General features: G+C 34.9%; 1 protein-coding gene across 13 annotated transcripts in view; it reads left to right on the forward strand.

Moving 5' to 3' along the window:
* Window positions 1-27,201, forward strand: part of METTL25 (methyltransferase like 25) — a 127,805-nt gene that overhangs the window by 30,484 nt on the left and 70,120 nt on the right. For all 13 annotated transcript variants that reach the window (XR_012419756.1, XR_006690564.3, XR_012419761.1 and 10 more), the window contains exons 2-5: window positions 4,810-4,974; window positions 8,095-8,201; window positions 22,029-22,628; window positions 25,830-25,977. Coding sequence is in view for 5 of the 13 variants with exons in the window: in XM_005571656.4 (XP_005571713.3) it covers window positions 4,810-4,974; window positions 8,095-8,201; window positions 22,029-22,628; window positions 25,830-25,977 (1,020 nt within the window). In the remaining 8 variants the exon portion in view is untranslated. The remainder of the gene's footprint in view (window positions 1-4,809; window positions 4,975-8,094; window positions 8,202-22,028; window positions 22,629-25,829; window positions 25,978-27,201) is intronic.

Below are 27,201 nucleotides of genomic sequence, written 5' to 3' on the forward strand. Positions count from 1 at the left end.
GAGCATAAAAGTGTTCAGCTGAGTTTTGAACCTTTCGAATTGAAGACATCTGTAGGACATTTATGCAGGAATGAATACAAAATACTTGTATATCATTGTAAAGATTATGAGTAAGAGGACACTGTTGATTTCTTCTTGAAATTCTGGGCTATAAGACAGATCTAAGCTGTGTGATAATGATAGTGACCTTTCCCCAACCCCATAACAGAAAATCTCAAATTTAGTACATAATTTCATTTTGCTTTATGTCACATTTTAATGTTTTAAATCACCTTTTTCTCATCCTGAGATTATAAACATTCACTGGTGCTATTGAAGTCCTTGTAGTAGCCTCAGTGATTGCTATTACCATAGAGCCTTAGGAGAATTTATTTTCCTTGTATAGTTGATGATGCTACAATAGTAAGTGTACTGAGGGATTGCTGTCATTCATGCATTCATTCATGCCGTGTGTAAAGTATTATTGCTCTGCAACTGGGCATAAAGCATAGGGTTACTTTGTTTCTGCAAATAGATATCATAATAAGATTTTACAAAAATACTTCTTTTTCCAAGACTGATTATTTTATATGTAAAAATAACTTTTTAATTTCTTAAAACGTTTTGTTTTTTTGAGGCAGGGTCTTGCTCTGTTGCCCAGGCTGGAGTGCAATGGCATGATGAGGGTTCACTGCAACTTCAACTTTGCAGGCTCAAGCAATCCTCCAAACTCAACTCCTCAAGTAGCTGGGACTACATGTGTGTGCCATTTTTAAAATTTTAGTAGAGATGAGGTCTTGCTGTGTTGCCCAGGCTCTTCTCAAACTCCTGAGCTCAGGCAATCCTCGTGTCTCAGCCTTCCAAAGTGCTGAGATTACAGGCATGAGCCACTATGCCCAGCTAATTTCTTGCAACCTTAAAATTACTTTTGGTGGAGAGGGAGGTGTAGAGGGGAGTGAAGAAAGTTATATAATTAATAAAATATAATATCTTAGGATGTCACTGTATATTGATGTCTGCCAGAGGGAATGCTTGCCAGACTTGATTCTGAGAGTCAGGTCTCCCTAATGCTTTTCTTTCTTTTTGAGACGGAGTCTTGTACTGTCACCCAGACTGGAGTGCAGTGGCGCGATCTCAGCTCACTGCAACCTCTGCTTCCTGGGTTCAAGCAATTCTCCTGCTTCAGCCTCCCAAGTAGCTGGGACAATGCTTTTCTTTACTGCTGTCCTGCTTGATTTCCTTTGTTTGTCCACTGTACTTACAAATGTGGCATGCTAACGGAATGTGGGAATTAAGACCAAGGTCTTAATTCATACTGCCTTGGATTCATCCACCAAGTTTGTGTCTGTACAAACTTGGATACGTTACAGCATTCCTGCGTCTCAGTTGTTTCCTCTGTTAATGAGGATAAGAGCATTATATAACTCACTTATAAAACTGTCACATGAAAGGTAATGTGCTTAGCACAGTGCCTGGCACATAGTATACATGCAGTAAATGTTAAAATAATAGTGATGAATTATTGTAAGACCTAACAGTACTCTGTTTTCCTTAAAGTGCTGTATAACATTCAAGTAGGACAACAGACATTTATTTGTATTTACTAATTATAAATATTATACATTCAGTGATTGTTTTACTTTATTTTTATTTTTAACATTTTATACATTTTTCTGCCTTGAGATTTTTATAATCCAAGATGTATATATATGACTCTTCTATCTTTGTCCTTGTACATTGGTCCCTTGTATACAAACAAACAATTGAAAAAAATAAACAGATATAATCTGGTCTCATATTCGTAGAAAATAATCTCCCCTGTCTCTTTCCTTCCCTTCTTCTCTCATGACCAATTAGACTATCTTTTAAGAACACATCTTATAACCTATCTTATCAGAAACCTCTGTGGAATAGTGATATAGGGTACATAAAAAGTAAGAGTAAGTAAAGGTGATAAGTAAAGCATATATAAAGCAGAACAGGGACTTCCAGTAGAGGGCGATGTAGGCCAAACAATCAAGCCACATAATATGCAGGTGCGATAGGCAGCAAATTTAAAGTTTTCCCTGCATAAAAAATCTAAGTAGTAATTAATTTGCTAAATATAAGTTAAGTAACACTGGAATTTCTGTTTTGCTAGTTGCCAAATCCAAAGCGATTATACAAGTACCTAGGGAAGAACTGTGAGGACTATATATTATGTATTGCCATTGTCCCATAACTTTCTCACATAACTGTTTCAGAGATGGAGTCAAGACTAGATCATAAACACCTCTCTCTCTCTCTCTCTCTCTCTCTCTCTCTCTCTCTCTCTCTCTCTCTCTGTGTCTCTCTCCCTCTCTCTGAATCTTTAAAAACAGCAAGTAATGGAAGTTACAGGCTGGATAACTGGAAAACAAAGAAAGTACAGCAGCTATATTTCCATAATTCAAAAATATTTTTTCATGGAGTTCTAGACTATCTGAGTAAACTAGGGTTAGCCCTAAATACCATAAACTGTCGGAATGAATTAGAACACTATCCTTTTTTTAAAAGAAAAATATTGTTTTAAAGATAATATTGTAACTCAGGTCTTTAAATTTCTGAAATTGCTGAGACCTGTACTTAAAGAAAATTAACAGCATTTAATTCATGTTAGATTGGATTTTTTTCAAGTTTTTTTCGGTAGGATAGTTAAGTCGATTTTAACGTTTACATTTCCAACAGAAACATCACAATTCTTTCTTTTGGCAACATTGTCCAATAGCTAACTATTATAATGGTCCCTCTGCACTTGGAGATTTAATACTCTTATTCTATCACACTCTACGAAATTGCTGCCCTGGAACCTGGGGATGTTGAGACTCCCCTTAAACCTGAGAATTTCACTTAATAGTTGACTGAGTTTTCCACTTTGTATCATGGCTAAATATTTTGATGTGGATTTTATTACTTTTGGCTGAGTTAGTAAATTCAGTTTATAAAATATCCACAGAAATTTACATCATACACAATATATATCTTGAGTTAATTTCCTCTAGTAATTTTAATTTATGTTTAGTTGATTCAGAAATGGAAGGTATATATCTCTGCTGATTTTATTCATATTAATGAATTTGGCAAACATTACCACCACCAGCTTAACAGATATTAGCTTAATATGTAGTTTTTATTTAGAATTCTACAAACCCTCATCACTTATCTTACTTATCTTGCTTTAGGTTTTGTCAGGTAACATCACTATTTTTTGTGTTTAAGAATATTTTTATAATTTAATAAGTAACTACAGAAGATTAGCTATGCTAGAGAAGATTTCATAGCCTATAGTGTGGATTTTTTTTGTAGAACTGAACTTCTTCCCTAGATTGCCGTATGGTTTCATGAGGTGAACATTTTGCATACTTCATATAGGCCTTTAAGATGTGTGTTTTTTTGAATTATTCAAAATTAGTTTTCAATGAATGCGCCTGATTGGACTTTCCCGTCTAATGAGTTCCTTTGAACCACTACAGACACATTGGAAGGCTGTCTTTTAGCTCTTAAATAAATTAACTTGCCTTAAAAATAGCCATAGAACAATGAGATTGAGCTAATCTGTCAGTGTGCCTGTGTGCATCCATCACAATAAGCAGAGCAGTGCTGCAGTAATAAGCTTAAAACTCACTTACTGAAAGCAATGAAATTTAATTTTTATATATGCTCTGTGTTCATTGTAGTTTGATAGTAATGCTGTCCTTGCTGTAGTCACTTAAGGATTCAGGCTGAGGAATGTTTCGTTTTGACACATGCTTCGATTACAGAGCTGAGACAAAAAAGAGTTCTGAATCTTCTGACACCCTTAAAACTTCTGCCTGAAAATGGTTTGGTTCGCCTTGGCAAGATAACAGCCACACCTGAGTTCAACAAGGTTCATGAGCCTCCTACAGAGAAGGGCACTAGATATTTGCAAACAGCACAACAGTTTGTCATTCTAGTCTAAATTAGTGAGTATTTGGAAACTGCTGACAGTTACACACTAAGCTTATAGAATGTGTGGTTTAAAACTGGCCATGGGCAGAAAATGAGTTATTTTCACCAGGTTATAACCTGATTTGTTTTGGAACTCATATTGACAGTGCATTGAACACATGCACCCCACCCCCCTGCCACAAGTCTGCATTACCCAAATGATGCAGGAACTGTTTGGCAGGGACATTTATATACCACTGGGGATATTACCATTGTTCCTCATGCAGTGTGGACAGGGAGTAACAGTGTTGCCCTGGCTGACTACCTTTAAATGCACAGTTATAGGCCAGCCAGGACAGTTTGTAAATTTAATACACTACTATTCAGATTTTAACCTTCCTTCCTTCCTTCCTTCCTTCCTTCCTTCTTTCCTTCCTTCCTTCCTTCCTTCCTTCCTTCCTTCCTTCCTTCCTTCCTTCCTTCCTTCCTTCCTTCCTCCCTCCCTCCCTCCCTCCCTCCCTTCCTTCCTTCCTCCCTCCCTCCCTTCTTCCCTCCCTCCCTTCTTCCCTCCCTTCCTTCTTCCCTCCCTTCCTCCCTTCCTCCCTTCCTCCCTTCTCTCTCTCTCTCTGCCTCTGTCTCTTTCTTTCCATAAAAAAAGGCCTGATTGTAATTTGGAGTTTAAATTTTTAATTGCATAAAATGTTAAGAGAAAACTGGGTGTTCCTTATAGCTAATCATTTAAATAGTAAATATAAATGGAGCCATTAGATATATTGCCAAAATTCACAACAAAATGTAAATATTGGAATTTGTTATTAAAATTAAGTGTTCATTTGTTTATTAGTATCACACAAATTAACCATTAATTATTGCTGAAGACTTTTTCTATCTTTACTTTTTTAGGTGTGACTGATTTTCCCAAAATATTTTGTGAAACGTCTCAGAAGTTGGTGAGTGTGGAAGCCTTTGCTCTGGCTGCGAAATACTATTCCATACAAAACTTGGGAATATGTACTCCTTTTGAACAGTTGCTTGTAGCCCTTCGAGGAAATCAAAACCAGAGAATTGGTATGTCTATTTATGTGTGTGTATATGTGCTTTTTAGGTACTTAGAAGCAATATTTTGTTCATATATGTGTATCTTTCCAAAATATTATTAATTTATTGTTAGACCTTAACATATAAGCCCTGACAAATTAGCTTTTGTTTAGAAGAGTAGGTTTTCCCTTGTACTATATTAACAGAACAACTTATAGATCTCCACAATTTTTTTCTACATTAATTCTTGTAACCTTTACTTCAGATAGTTCCTGCCCCTCAAACACAGATCACAGTGAGCTACTACAATTTCTAAAATCTACATCATTTTTGTTGCCACAGGCTAATGTTCTCTATGGGAAGAGGGTGGGAAGAGTGGAAGGGGACATTTGGGGATGTGGGGAGAAGCGTGAGTGTCAGAAAGTGGGGATGGTACAAATTAAAAAAAAATATGGTAATGTAGTAGATTAAAACTTAGCTTTATCAATAATTATATTCAATGTAATTGATTCTACATGCCAACTAAAAGGCAGAGATCAGAAGGCTCTGGTTAAAAAAAATTCTCAGATTCTTTTATCTTACATACACCTCTTTCATATCTCTTATTTGATCCTCATTGTTTCCCCACCTTTTTATTTTGAAAACCTCCAAACCTACAGAAAAGTTACAAGAATAGTACAATAGGCCCTGTATGCTTTTCACCTAGATTCACCATGTGTTCACATTTTGCCACATTTGTTGTAGTTCTCTTCACACACACACACACACACTCACACGCACACTCCTTTTTCTGAATCTGTTGAACGTAAGTTGTAGATATTGTAGCACTTTACTCTCAAATGCTTCACTCTGTATCTCAAAATATCAAGGACATTTTCCTACACATCCCATAGTTTATTGGCACACTCAGGAGTTTAACGCTGATACAGCAATATTGTCTAATAAGCAGTCTCTATTCAAGTTTCTTTACTTTTTCCAAGAATATCTTTTGGAGCCATTTTTTTTTCTTCATACAGGAATTAGTCTAGGCTCATATCTGACATTTAGTTGTTATGTCTGTTTCGTCTCTTCAATCTTAAATTGTTTATTACCTTGGCATTTGTTTTTCCTGACCCTGATACTTTTGATATCTATAGGCAGGTTATTTTATTGTTTCCCCATGATTAGATTCAGGTTATACATTTTTGATAGGAGTACTACTTAGGTGATTCCTTTTTTTTTTGAGACGGAGTCTGGCTCTGTCGCCCAGGCTGGAGTGCAGTGGCCGGATCTCAGCTCACTGCAAGCTCCGCCTCCCGGGTTCACGCCATTCTCCTGCCTCAGCCTCCCGAGTAGCTGGGACTACAGGCACCCGCCACCTCGCCTGGCTAGTTTTTTTTATTTTTTTAGTAGAGACGGGGTTTCACCGTGTTCGCCAGGATGGTCTCGATCTCCTGACCTCGTGATCCGCCCGTCTCAGCCTCCCAAAGTGCTGGGATTACAGGCTTGAGCCACCGCGCCCGGCCTAGGTGATTCCTTTTGTACTTATCAAATTAGGAAGCACATAGAATTTTGTCCCATTATTGGTAACACTAAGTTTACTCACTTGGTAAAGGTGGGTCTACTGGAGTTCTCCATTGTAAAAGGACTCTTTTATCTTTGAGTCCAATTCTTTTATTATTATTTTCATTTTTTAATCTCTCTCACCAATTTAAGCAAAATCATTTCATAATGTTCCCCCTGGAGAAAGAGAGGGGCTGGTTGGTGAATTATGGCTCTTGGTAGGAACCATTATAGCTGCAGATGGGTTCACCAGCAATATTACTATGGGGGCTCTAGTTGACTGATAATGAAAACTCTAAGGAGAACACCCCTATCCCAGGTGCTGCTGCAATAAATAAGTGTACCTCTGCATCAAGGGTATCATCCTTGGCCCCTCCCCCAATTCATAAAGTTGAAGGGCCACAGGTTGGCATCAAAGTGAGTAAAGATATTGTAGGCAAGAACAAACAGCAAAACCACCATTCAAGGTCTCGATGGACTCTGTTGTGTCTGGTACAAGAAACAGTTGACTTAGCCATGTAGAGAGATGCATGCTGGTGATAGGTGAGAGTGGAGGGGCTATATTCCCCATCCTGGAGTAATCAGCATATTTCTTTACTAGGTTAGTATCTGCCAGCAGAATGACATTGTGGAATTCAGACCTCTCTGATAGAGATCGTGTCCTAAAGTGCCCTCAGAATGTTACCAAGAAGGTGCTACCTTCCATCTACAGTACCATGAGTAACCAGCACTTATACCTGGAAAGACCTCATTAAAACCCAGTATCCCAATGTGGTAATCCCAGGTTAAGCCTATACCAAGGCATTCACAAATGTGAACACTGTCATGCCATAATAACCATTCCAACCCTACATTTCAGTTTCCCAGCACCCAACTCCCACGTAACTGACAATGTTGACTACCTTGTCATATTCTCTTTGGCCATTTTAATGTACTTTCTAATGTGTAGCAGACAGTGTATATTCGTACAGTCCTATAGTTCTGCAGTGATGGGAATGTCCTGTGCTTTTACTGCTCAGTACAGTGGAAACTAGCCACATGTGGCTGTTGAGAACTTCACCTTTGGCTAGTGCAGCACAGAATCTTAATTTTTCAATTATATTTGATTTCAGTATAAATTGCAATAATCACATGTGGTTAGCAGCTACTATATTAGACAGCACAAGTAATGAAATGACTGTTTAAGTTTTTTTCCCCACTTTTCTATTGGGTGATTCTTTTCATATTGATTTGTAGGAGTTTGTTTTATTTTATTCTTAGATACAAATTCTCTGTAGATATATGTGTTGGAATTATCTTCTTTCATTTGGGGCTTGCCTTTTTACCTCATAATGTTGTCTTTTGATGAAAAATTTCTTTCATAGTCCACTTTACCAGTCTTTTCCATTGTAGTTAATTGTTAAGGAATAGTTTTAATGTTCTATGGATTTTTGCATTTATTAATTTAAATTTTATTTATAGTGGCTAAGCTAGTAGAGATCTATTCAGAAACCACAGTAGAATCTCCATATTATTTTCCTACTTAGTTTCGAAAAATATGAACATCAACTGATAATTCCTACTAAATTTTGATTCTTTAATAGCAATATTTTACTTTATTTTTATTAGGTGAAACTCAGAAGGCAGTTGAGTTTATGAATATGAAGAAATCTCATGAAGTTCAGGCAATGTCAGAGCTGATCAGCAGTATTGCTGACTACTGTGGAATAAAACAGGTAAGAATATTTCTCTATGTTTTAGGTGTTAAATTATTGCCACTTTTTGGTATTATTCAAACTTCACATTTTTACTGTCAACTAGCCTTTAAAATGTTATTAAATAATAGCATCATTTAAACATCAGATCCTTTAAATATCAGATTCTTTAAGCATGCACTGTTATTTCCTAGTATATTGTAATTATAGAAAATTTATAGTAAAATCAAGACATGACTGTTAATGTTTTGCCACACATTTCATTCTTTTCAGAGTGGACAGAAGTTAAGGTTAATTCTCTTTGATAAACTGTCACTCCGGTCTGAGGCAGCATTAGGAAGATGACATCCTGCAAAACTGTGTGCTGCTAGATATTTTCAGGATACGGGTTACCAAGCTGTGGTCTGGGATACCTGCATCATTATATTAACACAAAGTAGTTATGTTTTTAAAACTTGGGTTATTTCCTAGTGTTTAATTCACAGTGCATTTCTGTTTTGAAAAATCGGTTATTATGGTATGTAGTGATGTTGGACAGTAGATGTTAAAATAAGATTAATGATTGTACACATTGACCTGTAAAAATAGTAAGTTATTTTTCTTATTCCTGGTTTATAAAAATAGTAAGCTTTTTCTATTTTCTAGAGAAGGTCGGTGGTGGTGATGGAGATTTTCCTTCCTGTAATTTTTATTAGGTATTAAAACCTTTCCATGGATTCACCAAAACTTGAGAGTTTGAGGATGAGTATAAAACTATGAAAGTCTGGCTTAGGCGTGCAGAGCCACTTGTGGCAACATGAATCTCTAGGGTGGGGTATAGGGTAAGAGCTAAGGTAATACTAGTTTTTAACTTTTTCTCCAGATTATCATACCTAAGCAATATCTATCAGTAATAGTAACAGGCTCACCAATGATACTCAGCTGGAGTCGAAGAGGCAAGCCCTTCCCCATGGTGCCATATCAGAATCTTGGGGAGCGAGTACTGTTTCCAGATATCCTTCAGGTGGCAGCCAACATCTATTAAGAACAGTAATAAGGGGAATGGTCTCTAGAGGAACAAATGCATAATTTAGTTAGAATTAAAAAGGGCATAACAAGCTGAGGCTTAAGGCATCAGTTAATAACAGCAAGTCCGCTGGAGACGACAGAGCCCTAAAGACAGAAAATTCAGATAACTGGTAATCAGGTAAGCCAGATGGAGGTTCTGTACATGGATGGTATGAATCCAGTTACAGAGTAGGAGAATGGAGTAAAGGTCCAGTCTTGAGGGGAAATATGGTCTGAATGAGGCAGAACAACAAGAACTGGACTCAGATTTTATATGGAATACAAGGCAAAGACCCAGTCGTTTAGTTCGGAAATACAAACCAGAAGCAGGAAAATATAGAAGTGGCCAAAAGATAATGTGTACTATATGAAAGGGATTTTAGTCAGGATTCCTATGGGGTTGACTTTACAGGTTTTTCTTTTTCTTAAAAATATAATGATGTATCACTGTGTAAGATTTATTTACACTTTAAATATAATTCAGTCTTAATCACTTTCTAGCCAATATGCAAAATTTGTACATAATCCTAACTTTATTGAGATATAAATGAACTCATGTTAATTGTACAGTATGATGTTTTGTTAGTATGTGGGTGTGTGTATATACATATATATATGTATCTTGATTATAGAGGTTACATGAGTGTGTGTATATATATGTATATACACACACCACATAAACACACACTCATGTAACCTCTATAATCATGATACATGATGTTTCCATCACCCCAGAAAATCTCCTCATGTCTTTTTGCAAAGGGCATTCTTTTTTTTTTTTTTTCTTTTTTATACTTTAAGTTCTAGGGTACATGTGCACAACATGCAGGTGTGTTATGTACGTATACATGTGCCATGTTGGTGTGCTGCACCCATTAACTTTCCATTTACATTAGCTATTTCTCCTAATGCTATCCCTCCCCTCTCCCCCATCCCATGACAGGCCTTGGTGTGTGATGTTCACCCTATGTCTAAGTGTTCTTATTGTTCAATTCCCACCTATAAGTGAGAACATGTGGTGTTTGGTTTTCTGTCCTTGCGGTAGTTTGCTCAGAATGATGGTTTCCAGCTTTATCCATGTCCCTACTAAGGACATGATCTCATCCTTTTTTATGGCTGCATAGTATTCCGTGGTATATATGTGCCACAATTTTTTAATCCATTCTATCATTGATGGACATTTGGGTCGGTTCCAAGTATTTGCTATTGTGAATAGTGCTGCAGTAAACATATGTGTGCATGTGTCTTTATAGTAGCATGATTTATAATCCTTTGGGTATATACCCAGTAATGGGATGATGGGGTCAAATGGTATTTCTAGTTCTAGATCCTTGAGGAATCGCCATACTGTCTTCCACAATGGTTGAACTAGCTTACACTCCCACTAACAGTGTAAAAGTGTTCCTATTTCTCCACATCCTCTCCAGTACTTGTTGTTTCCTGACTTTTTAATGATCGCCATTCTAACTGGTATGAGATGGTATCTCATTGTGGTTTTGATTTGCCTTTCTCTGATGGCGAGTGATGATGAGCATTTTTTCATGTGTCTATTAGATGCATAAATGTCTTCTTTTGAGAAGTGTTCACATCCTTTGCCCAGTTTTTGATGGGGTTGTTTGATTTTTCTTGTCAATTTGTTTAAGCTCTTTGTAGATTCTGGATATTAGCCCTTTGTCAGATGGGTAGATTGCAAAACTTTTCTCCCATTCTGTAGGTTGCCTGTTCACTCTGATGGTAGTTTCCTTTGCTGTGCAGGAAACACAGGTAGTTTCCTGTGCTGTGCTCTTTAGTTTAATTAGATCCCATTTGTCTATTTTGGCTTTTGTTGCCATTGCTTTTGGTGTTTTAGTGATGAAGTCCTTGCCCATGCCTATGTCCTAAATGGTATTGCCTAGGTTTTCTTCTAGGATTTTTATGGTATTAGGTCTAACATTCAAGTCTTTAATCCATTGTGAATTAATTTTTGTATAAGGTGTAAGGAAAGGATGCAGTTTCAGCTTTCTGCATATGGCTAGCCAGTTTTCCCAGCACCATTTATTAAATAGGGAATCCGTTCCCCATTTCTTGTTTTTGTCGGGTTTGTCAAAGATCAGATGGTTGTAGATGTATGGTATTTCTGAGGGCTCTGTTCTGTTCCATTGGTCAGTATCTCTGTTTTGGTACCAGTACCATGCTGTTTTGGTTATTGTAGCCTTGTAGTATAGTTTGAAGTCATGTAGCATGATTCCTCCAGCTTTGTTGTTTTGGCTTAGTATTGTCTTGACAATGTGGGTCCTTTTTTGGCTCCATATTAACTTTAAAGTAGTTTTTTTCCAATTCTGTAAAGAAAGTCATTGGTAGCTTGATAGGGATGGCATTGAATCTATAATTTACCTTGGGCAGTATGGCCATTTTCATGATACTGATTCTTCCTATCCATGAGCATGGAATGTTCTTCCATTTGTTTGTGTCCTCTTTTTTTTCATTGAACAGTGGTTTGTAGTTCTCCTTGAAGAGGTCCTTCACATCCCTTGTAAGTTGGATTCCTAGGTATTTTATTCTCTTTGAAGCAATTGTGAATGGGAGTTCACTTATTATTTGGCTCTGGGTTTGTCTGTTATTGATGTATAGGAATGCTTGTGAATTTTGCACATTGATTTTGTATCCTGAGACTTTGCTGAAGTTGCTTATCAGCTTAAGGAGATTTTGAGCTGAGATGATGGGGTTTTCTAAATATACAATCATGTCATCTGCAAACAGGGACAATTTGAATTCCTCTTTTCCTAACTGAATACCCTTTATTTCTTTCTCCTGCCTGATTGCCCTGGCCAGAACTTCCAACACTATGTTGAATAGGAGTGGTGAGAGAGGGCATCCCTGTGTTGTGCCAGTTTTCAAAGGGAATGCTTCCAGTTTTTGCCCATTCAGTATGATACTGGCTGTGGGTTTGTCATAAATAGCTCTTATTATTTTGAGATATGTCCCATCAATACCTAGTTTATTGAGAGTTTTTAGCATGAAGGGCTGTTGAATTTTGTTGAAGGCCTTTTCTGCATCTATTGAGATAATCATGTGGCTTTTGTCTTTGGTTCTGTTTATGTAATGTATTGTGTTTATTGATTTGAGTATGTGGAAGCAGCCTTGCATCCCAGGGATGAAACCAACTTAATCATGGTGGATAAACTTTTTGATGTACTGTTGGAATCTGTTTGCCAGTATTTTGTTGGGGATTTTTGCAGAACAGGAAATGTTGCTGCCTGATCCTTCCTCTGGAAGCTTCGTGTCAGAGGGCCACCTGGCTGTATGAGATGTCAGTCGGCCCCTAATGGGAGGTGTCTCCCAGTTAGGCTATTCAGGGGTCAGGGACCCACCTGAGGAGGCAATCTGTCCCTTCTCAGATCTCAAACTCTGTACTGGGAGAACCACTGCTCTCTTCAAAGCTGTTAGACTGGGACATTTAAGTCTGCAGAAGTTTCTGTTGCCTGTTTTCAGCTATGCCCTGCCTCCAGAGGTGGAGTCTACAGAGGCAGGCAGGCCTCATTGGGCTATGGAGGGCTCCACCCAGTTGGAGCTTCCCCCCCGACTTTGTTTACCTAGTCAAGCCTCAGCAATGGCGGATGCCCCTTCTCCAGCCTGGCTGCTGCCTTGCAGTTGGATCTGGGACTGCTGTGCTAGCAGTGAGCAAGGCTCCGTGGGCGTGGGACCTGCTGAACCAGGCGCAGAATATAATCTTCTGTTGTGCAGTTTGCTAAGATTGTTGGAAAAGCGCAGTATTAGGGTGGGAGTGTCCCAGTTTTACAGGTACCTTTGTCATGGCTTACCTTGGCTAGGAAAGGGAATTCCCTGACCCCTTGTGCTTCCTGGGTGAGACAATGCCCCGCCCTGCTTCAGCTCACAGTTCCTGGGCTGCACCCACTATCCAACCAGTCCTTATGACCTGGTACCTCAGTTGGAAATGCAGAAATCTCCCGTCTTCTGCAATGCTCATGCTGGGAGCTGTATACTGGAGCTGTTCCTATTCATCCATCTCTGAACCGTCCAACTGCCGAGGGCATTCTTACACACTCTATGCTAGAGTGTATATTGGCATAACCACTTTCAAAAACAGTTTGACACTATTTTGTAAACTTGAACAATCATATACCCTATGACTCATCAGTTCGACTTTAGGTATATACCTCCGCCTAGAAAAACTTTCTACACAAGCATCAGGAGTTATATATCGTATAGGAATGTTCCTAAAAGCAGAAAACTAGTAATAAACCAAATGCTTATCCACAGCAGATTGGATAAACTGGTATATTTACATATTGGAACATAATACATCAGTAAAGCTTAAACTACTGCAGTACATATATGGATGAATATTAGAAACATAAAACTGAATAGGAAAAAGCAAGTTACAGAAGATTACACATTTTATGGTACCATTTTTAAGTAGTTATTAAGTGAAACAATGGTATGTTTAATACAAAAATTATATGCAAAAAACTATTAAGAAAATTATAAACAATAATTTGATAATTGTTGCCTCTGGTTAGAGAAGCAGGGAGACAGAATATGGAAGGAAAACATAGTTATATGCAGTAGAAATATTAATATTCTAGGTATTAAGATGGATGTTGGGTTTATGGACATAGCAGATGCTGTAGGGTGCCTGATCTAAGTACTTTCAGGCCTTTTGTTTCATGGTATGCCAGATTGATTTCTACCTGGCAGTGTCTGCATTTCTTCCCTGTGTGTTTTCTGTAACTGTGAAGCAAGCACTGCCTGCATACAAGGTCTGGGAATTAATTCCTCCCAGTGAGCAGCTCTGAAGCGGTAATTGATGCAGCATTTCAGGTGGGATGATTCTGAGGGATGGTATGTATTCTACACTTCAGTCTCAGAATTTCTGAGTAGTATTAAACCCAGGTTGGCTTAATGTGGTGTCTTGCTTAATAGCACATATTTTATTGGGCTGCTTTTGTTTATTCTCTCTTCTACTTTATTGCCAGTGTTCCTTTAACCTCCCAAATAAAACATATATAACATTTCATCATGCATATATACCACATTTTCTTTATCCATAAATTCATTGATGGGCACTTAGGTTGTTTCCATATTTTGGCTATTATGAATATGGCTACAGTAAACATGTGCATGCAGTTATCTCTTCAATATACTGATTTCCTTTTTTTTTTTTTTTTTTGGATATATACCCAGTAGTGGAATTGCTAGATCATATGGTAGTTCTATTTTTAGTTTTTTGAAGAACCTCTATACTGTTTTCCATAATGACTGTACTAATTTACATTCTCACCAACAGTATATGAGTTATCCTTTCTCTACATTCTTGCCAACACCCATCTTAACGCTTTTTGATAATAGCCATTGTAACTGGGATGAGATGATATCTCCTTATAGTTTTTATTTGCATTTCTCTGATGCTTAGTGATGTTGAACATTTTTTCATATACCTATTGGCCATTTGTATGTCTTCATTTGAAAAATGTCTATTCAGATCTTTTGGCCATTTTTAAAACAGATTTTGCTTTTATTCCATTGAGTTGTTTGTGTCCCTTATGTATTCTGGTTTTTGATCCCTTGTCGAGTGGGTAGTTTGCACATGTCTTCTCCCAGTGTATGTATATCTCTTCACTCTGATTATTTACTTTGCTGTGCAGAAGGTTCTCAGCTTGATGTGATCCCATTTGTGTCCATTGCCCATTTTTGCTGTGGTTGCCTGTACTTTTGAGGTCCTACTAAAGAAATCTTTGCCTAGACCGATGTCCTAAAGTGTTTCCCCAATGTTTTCTTCTAGTAGTTTCATAGATTCAGGTCTTAGATTTAAGTCTTTAATCCATTTTGATTTGATTTTTGTATATGGTGAAAGATAGGGGTCTAGTTTCATTCTTCTGCTTATGGATATCCAGTTTTACCATTTATTGAAGAGACTGTGCTTGCCCTAGTATATCTTCTTAGCACCTTTGTTGAAAATGAGTTGGCTGTAAATGCATGGATTTAATTCTGGGTTCTCTAATGTTTTATTGGTCTATGTGTGTGTTTTTATGCCAGTGTCATACTGTTTTGGTTAGTATAGCTTTGTAATATAATTAGAAGTTAAGTAGTGTGATGCCTCCAGCTTTGTTCTTTTTGCTCAAGATTGCTTTGGCTGTTCTGGGTCTCTTGTGGTTCCACATAAATTTTAGGACTTTTTTTTTTTTCTATTTCTGCACAGAATGTCATTGATGTTATAATAGGAATTGCATTGAATCTCTAGATTTCTTTGGGTAGTATGCACATTTTAACAATATTGATTCTTCTAATATATGAATATGAAATATCTTTCCCTTTTGTAGTGTCCTCATCAATTTATTTCATCAGTGTTTTGTAATTTTCACTGTTGAGATCTTTAACTTCTTTGGTGGCATTTATTCCTAGGGATATTATTTTGTAGATATTGTAAATGAGATTACTTTCCTGTTTTCCATTTCAGATTGTTCTCTGTTGTCATATAGAAATTCTACTAGTTTTTGTTATTGATTTTTGTCTCCTACAACTTTACTGAATTTCTTTATCAGTTCTAATAGTTTTTTTGAAGGAGTCTTTCAGTTTTTCTAGGTATAAGATAATATCATCTGAAAACAAAGATCATTTGACTTTTTCCTTTCAAATTTGGATGCCCTTTATATATTTCTCTTGCCTAATTGCTCTGGCTAGGACCTCCCATACTATGTTGATTAGAAACGGTGAATGTGGGCGTTCTTGTCCTGTTCCAGATCTTGGTGGAAAGGCTTTCACTTTTTCTCTAATCAGTGTGATGCTAGATGTGGGTTTCTTTATTTCTATTCCTCTGTTAATTTTAGGTTTGGTTTGCTCTTGCTTTTCTAGTTTTTTTTTAAGATATATTGTTAGGATGTTTATTTGAACATTTTCTACTTTACATGCATTAATGCTGTCAACTTCTCTCTTATTAGTACTTTTGCTGTATCCCATGGGTTTTGGTATGTTGTGTTTCCATTTTTATTAGTTTCAATACATTTAAAAATTTGTATTGTAACTTCTTCATTGACACATCAGTCATTCAGGGGCATGTTGTTTCATTTCCATGTGTTTTTATACTCTTCAAAGTTTCTGTTGTTATTGATATTTGATATAATTTCAATTTTTGAGACCTATTTTGTGTCTTAACATATGGTCTATCTTTGGGAATGGTCTATGTGCTGAGAAGAACAGCATGCAGCTGTTGAGTAAAATGTTCTGCAAATGTCTGTTACATCCATTTGGTCCATAATGCAGATTATGTCTGCTGTTTCTTTGCTGACTTTCTGTCTGGATGATCTGTCCAATACTGAACAGAAGTGTTGAAGTCCCCAACTATTATTATTTTTAAAATGTAGATTTAGTAAATACAAATTTCATGAGGTAAGTAGAAACCCAGATTCTGAAATACATAACCTTATTGGTGACCACAGAAAATTAAACAAGAAAAAATATCATTTTTATCTCAACCATATTGCTGTCTACATGCTGAACACCTTTGTCTCTCTCATTCACATTACCAAAGCTTCTTAATTTTTATTTCTAAAACATGTTCACTCATTCATACTTGCATGCATTCATTCATTTAGCAAACATTTCTTAGCTCTTAACCATGTTCCAGGCATTATTTTCTATACTGAGGGTGCATCAGTGAACAAAACAAACAAGAAATACTTTTGCCCTGGTGGCATTTATGTTCTAATTAGGAGAGATTGACAATAAAATGGTTATAAGTGTATTTTAATGTGTATGTTGATACATTTTAAAGAAGAAAACTTAAAACAAAAGGGAGGAGCTTATCTAGGGATAAAGTTTTTGATACAGAGGGGAAGGACAAGTAAGACCTTATTGTGATGGTAATAGAGTTAAATTCTTCAGTAGGTAAGCTATCCATTAGATGATCTAGAGGAATAACTTTTCTTAGAGAGGGAACAACAGGTTCAGTGGCCCTGAACATGCCTACTTTGTTTCTGAAACATCCAGGAAGTCGGATTGAACAAGCAGAAAGTAGTAGGAGCTGAGGTTGTGGTGGAAGAGGACAGGACATTAAGTTGCAGTGTCTTGGAAGTCATTGTGATAATTTGGGTTTTTTATCCTGAATGAGATTGGAAGCCATTGTAGCCACTGAATCATTCTTTCTACTCTGTTGAGTTGTATTACGAAACACATATTTCCACTATATTTGCCTCTTTTTTTTACCAAAGTCTTTGTGGACATTCAAGCTGGTTACTTTGCAAAATTAGCTCCTATCCGAGCAGGAGCTTCCAGAGTTGCAGCAAAAAGACTCAGCAACCATAGGAGTTAAGAGTATGAGATAAAGCCAAAGAAGCAATGAGGGATTTGCTAAGAGTAGTGATATGATTGGACTTTGTTTTTCTCTGTTGAAAATGCAGTGATAGGGGAAAGGTGAGAGCAGAGAGATCACTGAGAAAGCCATTGCAGTTCATCAGACTCAAGATGGAGTTGGTATGAAGTAGCTCTGGTAAGTGATGAGATCATGAATTTGCTCACAGTTCAGATGTAGCTTATGAGAGACAGGAGTCCTGTTCTCTACCTGGAGGTATATAGATATCACTTACTGTGATGGAGGAAATTTTAGGAGGGGCAGGTTTAAAAAGAATATCAAAAGCTCAGTTTCAAGCATATTAAATTTTAGTTGCTTATTAAGCATCTATTGAAATGAAAATGTTAGGTTTGCTGTTAGATATATGAGTATCAGTTAATGGAAGAATTCCAAACTAGAGTTACAAATTTGAGAGTCATTAGTTGGAATGGTAGTTAGATCTCTAAGTCTGTCACCAAAATGTATCTTTTCTATCTAAAGTATAGTACCATACCAATGTTATTACAAGATTTAACCACTACCTGTAACAATGTTTTTATGGGAAAGTCTCCTAAACAATGTTGGGAGATTCAGAAGATCCCTCCCACCAGATACTGGACTAGAGACTACTCTGTCTTCAAACCTATGATGTATGGCATATGATCTAGCAGGGAAGTCTGTTGTGGGGAAGGGGCAGGAGATGAGGATGGTGGGGATTTTCCTATTCTGATCAGATAGTTTGAAGACAAAACTAATTAAATAATAGAGTTTCTACTATATAGCCCTTGCAAGAGTATGATATGGTATCTGCAGTTAGACTGTAGTTTCTCAAAGTCAAGAATTTACAGTTGTATGCTGCATAAGGACATTTCAGTCAACAACAGACCACATATAAGATGGTAGTGCCATAACATATAATATTGTATTTTTATTGTACCTTTTATATGCTTAGATACACAAGTACTTATTTTGTTATGTATTCAGTACAGTAGTATGCTATACAGGTTTTTAGGCTAGTTGTATAGTAGGCTGTACCATGTAGGTTTGCATAAGTACACTCAAAGATGTTTGCACAACAACAGAATTTTTTAATATATTTCTCAGAACATATTCCCATCATTAAGTGATGCATGACTGTATATAATTCTTCTATGTTTCCCTGCAATACCTATCCTAGAATAATAACATAAAATGGAAGTATAGGGAATTATTACTAAGTTTATTTTGTATTTATGAGACATTATTTACTAGAATTTTTCCTATGAACTGGTCTCATTGTAAGACCTTGAAACATTTTGAGGATTTAATTAAGGATATGCATTACTGTAAGTATAGGAATGTTTCCTTAAGTGACTCGTACTTATGTCAGGATTTCATTGACTTTAGGAATTAAAGATATGTATAAGAGTAGGTAATGATTTGTTATGGTAGTATTTCTATAATTCTCCATTTATTTTATGAAGTGGCATGGCAATAATAATGTTTGTAACTTTTTATTCTTATTTTTGTTTTATTGAATTTGTAATTTAGATATTCACCAACTCTAGCTTTGATAAATTTTGGTAATTGTTACAGTTAATGTAACCACTAGCATAATTAAGAATATTCCTATCCTCCTAAAAACTTTTCTTGTGTGCTTTTGTAGGATATTTTCTCTTTCATTCTCAGAGAATCACTGATCTACTTTTAATCTTGACTTTTCTAGAACATTGTACAAATGGAATCATAGTATGTAGACTTTTCATTTCAGTTCTTCCACTCAGCACATAGCATTTGAGAGCTATTGATATCTTTTTGTGTATTAATGCCTTGTTCCATTTTATTGCTGAGTAGTATGCCATATGCTATAGTCCAGATATGCTATTTTTTTTTTTTATTTACCAGTTGATGGACATTTGAGTTGTTTCTGTTTTTTTCCTTCTGTGAGTAAGACTTCTCTGAATATTCACATATAAGCCTTTGTGTGGACATGTTTTCATTTCTCTTGGATAAATCGGAGTGAGATGGATGGGTCATATGTAAAGTGTGTATTTAACTTTATGGTAAACTCAATATTTTCGAAAGTGGCCATACCATTTTACATCTGCGTGTATCTCACTGTGGTGGTTGTTTGTATTTCTCTAGTGATATTAGTCATCTTTTCACATTGGCAATGTGTATATCTTGTTTTGTGACATGTACGTTTGAATATTTTGCCTGTTTTCTAACTGGGTTGCTTGTCTTCTTACTGAGTTGTAAGAGTTCTTTATTCTAGATATGTCCTTTCTCAGATGAAGGTTTTACAAGTATTTCTTTTCATTTTTATCTTTTTGAATAGAAGTTTTCATATTAATAAAGTCCATTTTTAAAATTCTTCTGTTATTCCTGATTTTTATGTCCTACGTAATAAATGTTTGCCTATCCAAATGTCACAATTTTTCTCATGCTTTATTCCATAAGATGACATTTTTTTCAATTATATTTAGATCTGTGATCTACCTTTAATTAGCTTTTGTGTTTGGTTTATAGCAGGCAAATTTTGTTTCTTTTTTTTTATATCAACATCCAGTTATACCAGCACCATTTGTTGGAAAACCTATCTTCTTCATTAAATTATCTTGGGTACTTTGTCAAAAATCAGTTGATCATATAAGTGTGGATCTATTTCTGTACTGTGTTTTTCTCATTGATTTATATTTCTATTTGTATATCAGCTGTTTCTTTCCATTTTTCCATTGATTTGTGTGTCTAATTTTATACCAGCTGTAGCTATACTACACTGATTTAGTTTTATATTTTTGAATTAGTAAAATTCTTCAACCTTATTCTTTTTCAAAATTGTTTTCATTATTCTAGGCATTTTTGCCTTACTTTATAAATTATAGTATCTACTTATCAATTTCTTTACAAAGCTTAGCTAGGATTTTAATCAGGATTGTGTTGAAATGTGAAGAAAAAATTGCCATCTTAGTACTGAGTCTGCCATTTCATGAACATGGTATATCTCTTTTTTTTTTTTTTTTTTAATTTTTTAAATTTATTTATTATTATTATACTTTAAGTTGTAGGGTACATGTGCATAACGTGCAGGTTTGTTACATATGTATACTTGTGCCTTGTTGGTGTGCTGCACCCATCAACTCGTCATTTACATCAGGTATAACTCCCAATGCAATCCCTCCCCCCTCCCCCCTCCCCCCTCCCCATGATAGGCCCCGGTGTGTGATGTTCCCCTTCCTGAGTCCGAGTGATCTCATTGTTCAGTTCCCACCTATGAGTGAGAACATGCGGTGTTTGGTTTTCTGTTCTTGTGATAGTTTGCTAAGAATGATGGTTTCCAGCTGCATCCATGTCCCTACAAAGGACACAAACTCATCCTTTTTGATGGCTGCATAGTATTCCATGGTGTATATGTGCCACATTTTCTTAATCCAATCTGTCACTGATGGACATTTGGGTTGATTCCAAGTCTTTGCTATTGTGAATAGTGCCGCAATAATGCTCATCATCACTGGCCATCAGAGAAATGCAAATCAAAACCACAATGAGATACCATCTCACACCAGTTAGAATGGTGATCATTAAAAAGTCAGGAAACAACAGGTGCTGGAGAGGATGTGGAGAAATAGGAACACTTTTACACTGTTGGTGGGATTGTAAACTAGTTCAACCATTATGGAAAACAGTATGGCGATTCCTCAAGGATCTAGAACTAGATGTACCATATGACCCAGCCATCCCATTACTGGGTATATACCCAAAGGATTATAAATTATGCTGCTATAAAGACACGTGAACATGGTATATCTCTTTATATCAATTTTTTAGATTTTTATGCAATGTTTTATAGTTTTCAGTGTATAGGTTTTGTACATCCTTTGTTAAATTTTTTCCTATATATTCTATTTTTATACTATTTTAATTGTTTTAAAATTTTACTTCCTAGTTTTTATTATTTTTTTTATAGAGACAGGATCTTGCTATATTGGCCAGGGCAGTCTCAAATGCTTGGCCTCAAGCAGTCCTCCTTCCTCAGCCTCCCTAAGTGCTGGGATTATAGGTTTGAGCCACCAAGCTTGACTCCTAATTGTTTTTTGCTACAATATTATATATGTTCTGATGATTCATTGTTAATTCTGTTGACTTTGTTCCTTGACACATTGCTAAATTCACTTACTATTCTGTTAGCTTTTTGTATATTCTTTAAGATATTCTGCAGACATGATTATGTCATCTATGTATAAAAAAAGACAGTTTTATTTTTTCCCTTATATTATTTATTTCTTTTGCTTCTTTTCCTTGACTTATTATACTAGCTATAACCTCCAGTAAAATGTTGAATAAAAATGATGAGTGGTTGGTTTTTCATAGGAATAAAACAAATAAAATTTAAAGTAATATTTAAGTTACATAACTCATTCGTTTAAAAAATCTAAAATCATTTCTATTACCGTTTGCCTAAAATTCTTTAATTTATTCTTTTTTTCTAACTTTAGGTGATTGACTTGGGTTCCGGTAAAGGCTATCTAAGCTCCTTTTTGTCCTTGAAGTATGGCTTTAAAGTTTATGGAATTGATTCCTCAAATACTAATACTCATGGAGCTGAGGAGAGAAACAGAAAACTGAAGAAACATTGGAAACTCTGTCATGCTCAGTCAAGATTAGATGTCAATGGACTAGCATTAAAAATGGCAAAAGAAAGGAAAGTGCAAAAAGAAGTTAAAAATAAAGCTGATATTGAGGAAGCGTTTAACAGCAGTCTTACAAATCAAGAAAAGATGTCTACCTCAGATATTTCGCCTGATTTTTCTGGCTCTGTAATTTCTAATATCAGAAACCAAATGCAAACCCTTCATTCTCAACCACATCAAGAAGAAAATTTGTGTTTTGAAAATTCCTTTTCTCTTATAAACCTTTTGCCTATTAATGCCGTAGAGCCTACTTCTTCACAGCAAATACCCAACAGAGAAACATCTGAAGCCAATAAAGAGAGAAGAAAAATGACATCAAAGTCAAGTGAATCAAATGTATATTCACCTTTAACCTCTTTTATCACTGCTGATTCAGAACTCCATGACATTATTAAAGATTTGGAGGTGACTTTACTTTTGAATTATTTAATTTGATGTACAAAAACATTGTATTCAATTTTAATAGTAGCTTACTTAACATACATATCTTACTTGATCACATTAATCTAACAGACCAAGAAAATAAAAGCATAAGTAGGCTTTCGTTATTCCCACACCCATCAAAATCTGCCATGAGCCTATTCAGAATAGAGTATCCTCCACTCATTTCGAACCTCTTAAATCAAATAGAAGTCCTAGCCCAAAACTAGTAAGTAAACTAAGTTCTCATTGTGCCATTTAGGAATTGTTAAAATTCTAAACAAGTAATTAAATTTTAACTTAAATTTGAAGTAAAGGGGCATCTAGAACAAAGTAATGTTCAATGTTGCACTTGCCAATATGGAATTTCCTTGAGCAACAGTAGCTTCCAAGTGTTCTTCAAAGCTTGAACTTTTTCTAAATTACGAGTATGTCAATTTGTGTAATTGAAAGACAGCAGATCTTAAACAAAGGCAATGTTGCATGTTAAAACAGTATTACAGAGGAGATTCTAGAAATCGTTTGGCCTAACTCATTGTCTCAAAAAAGAAAAAAAAAAAAAAAAAGGTAGCTTTTGGAGTTGTATTACCCTTGTAATTTTTTTTTTTATAGAAATTTTTCCCCAAAGAAATGTGTAACTAAAAGATACTAGAGTTCTTTATGAATTTAAATCCTTGTTTGATAGCTGACCATTGTTTTACTGTTTTTTAAATGGGAAATTTTTCTTTTTCCCAGATATTTTTGGATTTAAGGAAATCTAGTGTACCTTCATTAATTCTTTTTCTTATACATGAAATTAGTAATTAAGCTATTTTAGACTTTCTCTTAGGGTTAAACAATCCCAATTACTTTGGTTTAACTTTAAAAATGTAAATTTCTAGTACATTTTGTCACCTTCTAATTTTCTCAAAATCTTTCTGAAAATATATAATGAAAACTATATACAAACTCTTGTAAGAACCATCTAAAATAAGATATACAGGAAGAATGTTCTTGGATCCTGTAGCAAATCACAATTTAATAACATAATTAACTACCACCCTCTATTCTCCTCACCCTCTCACAATACTTAAATATTTTACTGGTAGGATAATACGGTGATTGCATATTTTTGTCTCCTAGCTGCTACTTGCTAATATTAACTAATCCTGTATGATAAATACAATAAAGAATGAGGTTAAATGTTCTTGTATTTTCTTTAGTGAGAGCTAAATTAAGCTTAAAGAGAGAAATTTGTAGCTTTGTTACTCTACCCTTAATTAGTGATAAATCTTTCTTGTCTGAATTAATTTTACTGATGACATCATAATCTCTAAATAAAACCTATCTAAACTAATCATCAAGAAAAGCAGAGTAGCTGTATAATCTTCTAAAAACTTTGCTTTGAAATGGATATTGCCTGAAGAAACTGAGTGTTCTATCAGCTCAAAACGACTTACAGGCATAATTTTTTTCTTTAGTAAGTTTGATTACAGCTCTCTTTTATGTCTAGGACATAGGCTAAAATAACATTTCAGTGAAATAATTTTTAAAAATTTTAGTGAAACAATTATATGCTGACGATAGTTATAAAAATGTACTTGAGACACAAATTAATGCTTATGTTATTTTGAATTTGTAATTTAAAGTAAATTGTAATGATAAAAATGGACAATGTTTTCTGAATTTTATTATATGGTAGTGTACTAAGTCATTTACAGGGATTAGTTTACTTAAGTTTTGAAAGAACCCATTGAGATGAAGAACTGTTATTATCTCCATCTTACAGTTGAGGAAACTGAATGCTTTCCAGATCACACTGTGATAGAACTTGAATTTAAACAGACTGTTTCCCAAGACTGTGCTCTTAATGACTGTACTGCAGCTTATGTAATTAGTTCATTAATAACTCTTTCTTTAACATCCCTTAAGTAAACACATGTATCTTTAATTAATTTACAGCTTTAAAATAAATTTTAGTTGGTATTGTAAAGTACCAACTAAAATTAGCTGATGAGTAATAACTTTAGAGAACACTTTGAGAGACATGATGCTTTAATTTAAAAAAACTAGAAATTAATATATCTGTATTCACAGATTTACACTAAAACATGACCTTTACATTATCAGGGTTTAAGAGTGTCATCTGGAAAACTGAGAGGTTAATATTAGAAATTTTTTAGTTCCAAATGGTATAAGTATGTGATTCTAATAGGGTGCAGGTTTTCTGTATAAAATTTTTTTTCTGTACAAGTATCTTTTTAGTACTACTTTAACTAAATTTTTATGAGTCATGTCAAAGACAGAAAGGTATTATTAGTAAATTCAACCTCAAAATGATTGTTATATTGAACAAGATTCTGTGCATGTATACATTTGTACCCATTGTGTATGTGTGTGTATACATTTAAATTAGGCTTTGGATAATTAGAATAAATATTTCATAGGAGAATTTTAAATACAATATATGTTATAAAATTTGGAAAAAAATTTTTTAATTAAATTTTATATTGTCATACTTGATGCGGTACATAAACTAAGCTTTTTGTTGTTAAAGTAGAAATACCAAGTTTACAACAGTTCTTTATTTTTTATAACAATATTTTATAAGGTTTTGATGGGCAATCTGAGAAGTGAAATTAATTTAGAAAATTAATATTATGGTCAAAGTGTGATGTAAATATATAACAAAGCACAGATTTGGTCTAGTAATACATGTTACATTTGATTAGTCCAATTTTTGCTTTGTCTAGTTGTTAAACAAATATTAGTTGTAAAATGAGAGAAAATATAAACAGGTAAATAAGCAAAATCACTGAAAAAAAAAAGTTGTGAAAAGAGATCATAGTTATTTTGCCTGTAAAGAAATAATTAGTTATGAAAATAAAAACATGGAATACTTTCTAGGTAGAATTTGATAATTATTAACACATTTACATATTTTAATGGACATTTAAAATCTTCACTTCATGCTGGGGGCAGTACAATGTGCTTGTAGTCCCAGCTACTTGGGAGGCTGAAGCAGGAGGATCATTTGAGGCCAGTAATTTGAGTCAGTAGCACGTGATATTCATGCCTGTGAATAGCCACCACAGTGCAGCCTGGGCAGCATTGCAAGATCCCATATGTAAAAATAAAATAAATAAAAATTTTAAACAACCCTCTTTTCAATTACCAAATTTTATTTTTCTTCTTGTGTTTTTAAAGGATTGTTTGATGGTAGGTCTACACACTTGCGGTGATCTGGCTCCAAATACTTTGAGAATATTTACCTCCAAGTCTGAAATCAAGGGAGTTTGCAGTGTGGGTTGTTGCTACCACCTCTTATCTGAAGAATTTGAAAACCAGCATAAAGGTACAAGTTCCCTATGTATCACAATTTGTATTCATTTGAGCATAATGACTGTTTTCTATTTCTCCCCATTTTTTCATCATTACCGTGATTTAGATCAGCATTTAAGATAACATCTGACTTTCTTGCCCTTTTAGTGTTACAGTGTTATTGAAATTTAATGCATCACCACCTGTATATTTGTTATAGTTTATCTGGTCATAAAATGGGCTTAATGAGTGCTGAAGCCTTTGAAAATATTTGAAAATTTTTTGTGATACATATTTTAGAGAACTTCTGTTTCAAAATATTTGTGAAGTATACATTTACTGAGATAGTAAAACTGAGTTATTTTGTTATGAATATTGAATTTCAAAGTTTGCTTTTGTTTCCAAAGCCTTTTTCATTTCTGAAGGAATACTGATATTTAAAAAAGAAAAAGTTCTTTACTCTGTTTTGAAGAGTCAGCATACCAAAATTTTAGAAAACTGTAAAACTGTGTGATTGCATTAAAATAATAGTAGTCAAACTATGCTACTTGTACTTAGAAGGTACCTGATGAGCAAAGTATGGAGTAGGTTTGCAAGATTTGAAGCACCCCATGTATTCATTCAGAGCAGCTCCTGAAATACCTCTGTTTGCTCCATTTTGCATGTTAAATCTTTCCATAAGATTTTGTAAGGTATTATTTCAAAACTGCTGGTTCAGATTAGATGGCTATTTAGTATACTAATATTAGCAGTTCGTTTTTATGTTAGTTTGATGGTATCTTTATCTGTGTCCTAGCTAAGAGTTTTAGATCGGGAATTTTTAGGTTACCAACTTTTGTGCGCATTAAGATGGTATTGGTTGATCTTTTCTTCGTTTTAAAACCCAGATTAATGTATTTTAATTATTTCTTATTTAGTCATGCCCAGGAGGTAAACATTGTAATTGTTTAATTTTATTGAAATGTGACAAGGTGAAACAGAAGCCATGTTTAGAATTGGCAAAAATTTTTATGAAATAGAGTTAATCAAATTATAATTATTTTATGTCAGTGTTTTGAAATTTTTATTTTAGGAAAAGTATGAAATAGTGAAATTATGAATATATAGAGATAGAATGAAAGAAAGCAAATTGGCAAAAATTTAGCACTAGTTTAATTTAGATGGAGAGTATATGATTGTCAGGCTATTATTACCAACTCATTTTTTTCTAATTTTCAAGACCAAAAATTAGGGTAAAAAATAAACTTAAAAATAGAAA

Source organism: Macaca fascicularis, chromosome 11, assembly GCF_037993035.2.
Source record: "Macaca fascicularis isolate 582-1 chromosome 11, T2T-MFA8v1.1".
Lineage (NCBI taxonomy): Eukaryota > Metazoa > Chordata > Mammalia > Primates > Cercopithecidae > Macaca > Macaca fascicularis.